This window comes from Populus euphratica, unplaced genomic scaffold (genome assembly GCF_000495115.2).
Source record: "Populus euphratica unplaced genomic scaffold, PopEup_1.0 scaffold86.1, whole genome shotgun sequence".
Lineage (NCBI taxonomy): Eukaryota > Viridiplantae > Streptophyta > Magnoliopsida > Malpighiales > Salicaceae > Populus > Populus euphratica.
The window spans coordinates 342,856-346,036 of NW_011499880.1; the positions used below are offsets into that span (position 1 = coordinate 342,856).

The 3,181-nt window shown below is 33.1% G+C and overlaps 1 protein-coding gene across 1 annotated transcript; it reads left to right on the forward strand.

Moving 5' to 3' along the window:
• The first annotated feature begins 1,321 nt into the window (after positions 1 to 1,321).
• Positions 1,322 to 2,840, forward strand: LOC105129281 (vinorine synthase-like). The gene is made up of 2 exons (XM_011031273.1): positions 1,322 to 1,416; positions 1,623 to 2,840. The coding sequence occupies exon 2, from the start codon at positions 1,683 to 1,685 to the stop codon at positions 2,838 to 2,840; it is 1,158 nt and encodes a 385-aa protein (XP_011029575.1). The 5' UTR covers positions 1,322 to 1,416; positions 1,623 to 1,682.
• Positions 2,841 to 3,181: the final 341 nt, after the last annotated feature.

A 3,181-nucleotide genomic window follows, 5' to 3' on the forward strand; every position in this document is an offset into this window, starting at 1 on the left:
AAATAAAAAAATAACAATTAAAATAATGAGAATCAAAATTAAAATATAAAATAAATTTTATTTTTGATTGAAGAGTAAAATTAAAAAGATAAATTAATTGAAAAAAATGACAAAAGAAAATCTAAGGAATGAGGATAAAAATTGAAATAAAAAATAATTTTTTGATTGAAGGATAAAATTGAAAAGAAAAATTAATTTAACAAAAAAATCCAAAAAATCAAAAGAATAAGGGTCAAATTAAAAAAAAATAATATATAGCAAATTAAGATAAAATGATGAAATTGAAAATAAATAAAACTTCAACAAAAAGACTAAGAATAAAAATTAAAAAAAAAACAAGAAATGAAGTTGAAATGCCAATAAATAGGGCTAAGTTGTAATTTCTTTGGGAGAAAGGAGAAAAAAAAAACCAGCAACAAACCAGATCACTACCACTGACACACGTAACATCACTAGGAAGATGATGCGCATACCAGCAACAAACCAGATCACTACCACTAACACACGTAACATCACTAGGAAGATGATGCTTCTAACAATCCAAAAAAAAACATTTTTGAATAGTAAGAGGCACTGGTTGCATCTAACCTTTTTGTTTTATTTTTGGTTAAATACAAAATTATTTTTAAGTTGACTTGATATCAATGAGAAAATCATTGCAAAAAAATAAAAAGTTTCTGAACACTAGTTTTATAATTTTGTTTTTGTTTGAACATATATTAATTTTTTATATATTTAGTCAAATACCAAGTTACTACTCAGTTGAATTAATAATAACAAAAAAACTATTGCAAAAATACAACATTTCCCTAATTTAATTTTTTTAAAAGTATTTTAATTATTTTATTATATATTTAAAATGAAAAATAATTTATTTATCTTTAATCAATTTAGTAATGATATACACTGTTAGATTTCTTGGATGAAAAAGCAAAATTGTAATTACATTTCTAGTAAATAGTGATTTCACTAACAACTTTTGTGAGTGAAAATCCGTCTTAGATTTTGTTAATATAAATAATAAATTATTATCAAATTAAATGAATTATTTTATATCAAATTAAAAAAAAGTAATATAGCGAAATGTTCACTTTTATAAATTAAAAGGTATGTGCTAAAATAGAATAAGCTAAGAAAACTAAGGTGAAGAATAGCTTGAAAGTCTATAAAACACTCTTTCATTCAAATTTTTTTTATAATAAATTTTGAAACCAAAATTGATATAAAATAAATTATGACAATCAAAATTAATTCTCTTCATTTACCAGCTTTACTTACCTATCATAAAATAAAATTAACTTTTGTCCAAAGGCAATGGTTTAAGTCCAAAGGCGATGGAATCAACTTTTGTCCCATTGAAGAATAGTGGTTGATGAAGCCTATATAAGACGCTCTCATGTAGTAGAAAGAAACCACATCAAGAAACCATCTAGATGGTGGCCAAGTGGTAAAAACTTGGGATCAAGGGGTTTGCTCCCTCTGTGGTCTCAGGTTCGAGTCCTTAGTTGCTCATATGATAGCCACTGGAGGCTTACATGGTCGTTAACTTCAGGGCCCGTGGGATTAGTCGTGGTGTGCGCAAGCTGACCCGGACACCCACCTTAATCTAAAAAAGAAACCACATCAAGAACATCTCTTTATCCATCAGAATATCTTCTTTTGTTGAAGTCGTCTTCTTCAATATGGACGTCAGTATCATTTCAAGAGAGCTCATCAAACCCTCTTCGACATCCATCCATCACCTTTTACCGTACAAGCTGTCCCTTTTGGATCAGCTTTTACCCACAACTTATTTTCCAATGGTTTTATTCTACCCAGCAAATAACAATCAAGATTTCAAAGGCTTACAAATCTCAGTTCAACTCAAGAGATCACTGTCCCAAACACTATCCACCTTTTACCCTTTATCTGGGAGGGTGAGAAACAACTCTATTATAGACAACTACGAGAAGGGTGCTCCATTTGTTGAAACCCGAGTGAAGGGGAGTTTGTTCGATTTTCTTATACAACCTCAGCTAAATTTGCTGAATAAATTTCTTCCATGCCAACCATTCGGCTATCAATCAGATCCAGAAGCAACACCGCAGGTAGCCATACAATTTAACACATTTGATTGTGGTGGGACGGCACTCGGTCTCTGCTTTTCACACAAGATCATCGATGCAGCTACGGCGATTGCGTTCCTCGACAGCTGGGCAGCCAACATAAGAGGTCATTACCATGAGCAAATAAATCCTGCTCTTTTTGAGGCGTCATCCCGATTTCCTCCGCAAAATGAATTATTAGTTCAATTTCCTTTGTGGGTGATGGAAAACTACTTGTTCAAAGAAGGAAATGTCACCAAGAGATTCGTTTTTGATGCCGATGCCGTTGCCACTCTAAGGGCTAAGGCTAAAAGCAAACGCGTGCCGAATCCATCTCGCACTGAAACACTGACTGCCTTTATTTGGAAATCCTGCACAGAAGCTTGTAGGTCGTTGTGCGCTCTGCCAAGGCCGTCTGTCTCTCTACATGCAGTGAATATAAGACAAAGAACAAAACCTAGCTTTTCAAGATACTCAATTGGAAACCTATGGTGGCATTCAATTACAGCCTGTGAGTTGGCTGATACAAAGATAGAGTTGAATGATTTGGTGAGCTTAACTAGAGAATCTTTCACTAATATAAACTACGATTACCTCAAGGATTTCCAGGGTGAGAACGGGTTTCAAGGCATATATGAGTCATTGCTGAAACAACTGGTGGAGATAGGCTCGATAAACCCAGAAATATTTTTATTTTCTAGTTGGCTGAAGTTTGATTTAAATGATGTCGATTTTGGATGGGGAAAACCTTGTTAGGTCCTTCAAGCATTCAAACACACATCAATTTACGTGATTCGGCAACTTGTCTACTCCATGAAACTACTGGTTTGTATTAATAAAGCTCAAAAGCAATACAAACAACAAAACAAGGAGAAGGAGAAAAAACTTGCCTACTCCACAGAGTTACTGGTTTGTATTAATCAAGCTCAAAAGCAATACAAACAACAAAATAAGAAGGAGGAGAAAAAACTTCTCTACTCAACTTAACTCTCACTCTAAGCTCTCTCTGTGTTTCTCTCTATTTCGTGTTGATACTCAGCTATCAATGACACTCTCTATTTATAGCTGAAGTGGGAGACAATCTTCTTCCTTTGGTC

Coding starts and splice junctions, on each gene's coding strand:
- LOC105129281 (XM_011031273.1), top strand. CDS start 1,683: ATGGACGTCAGTATCATTTCAAGAGAGCTCATCAAACCCTCTTCGACA.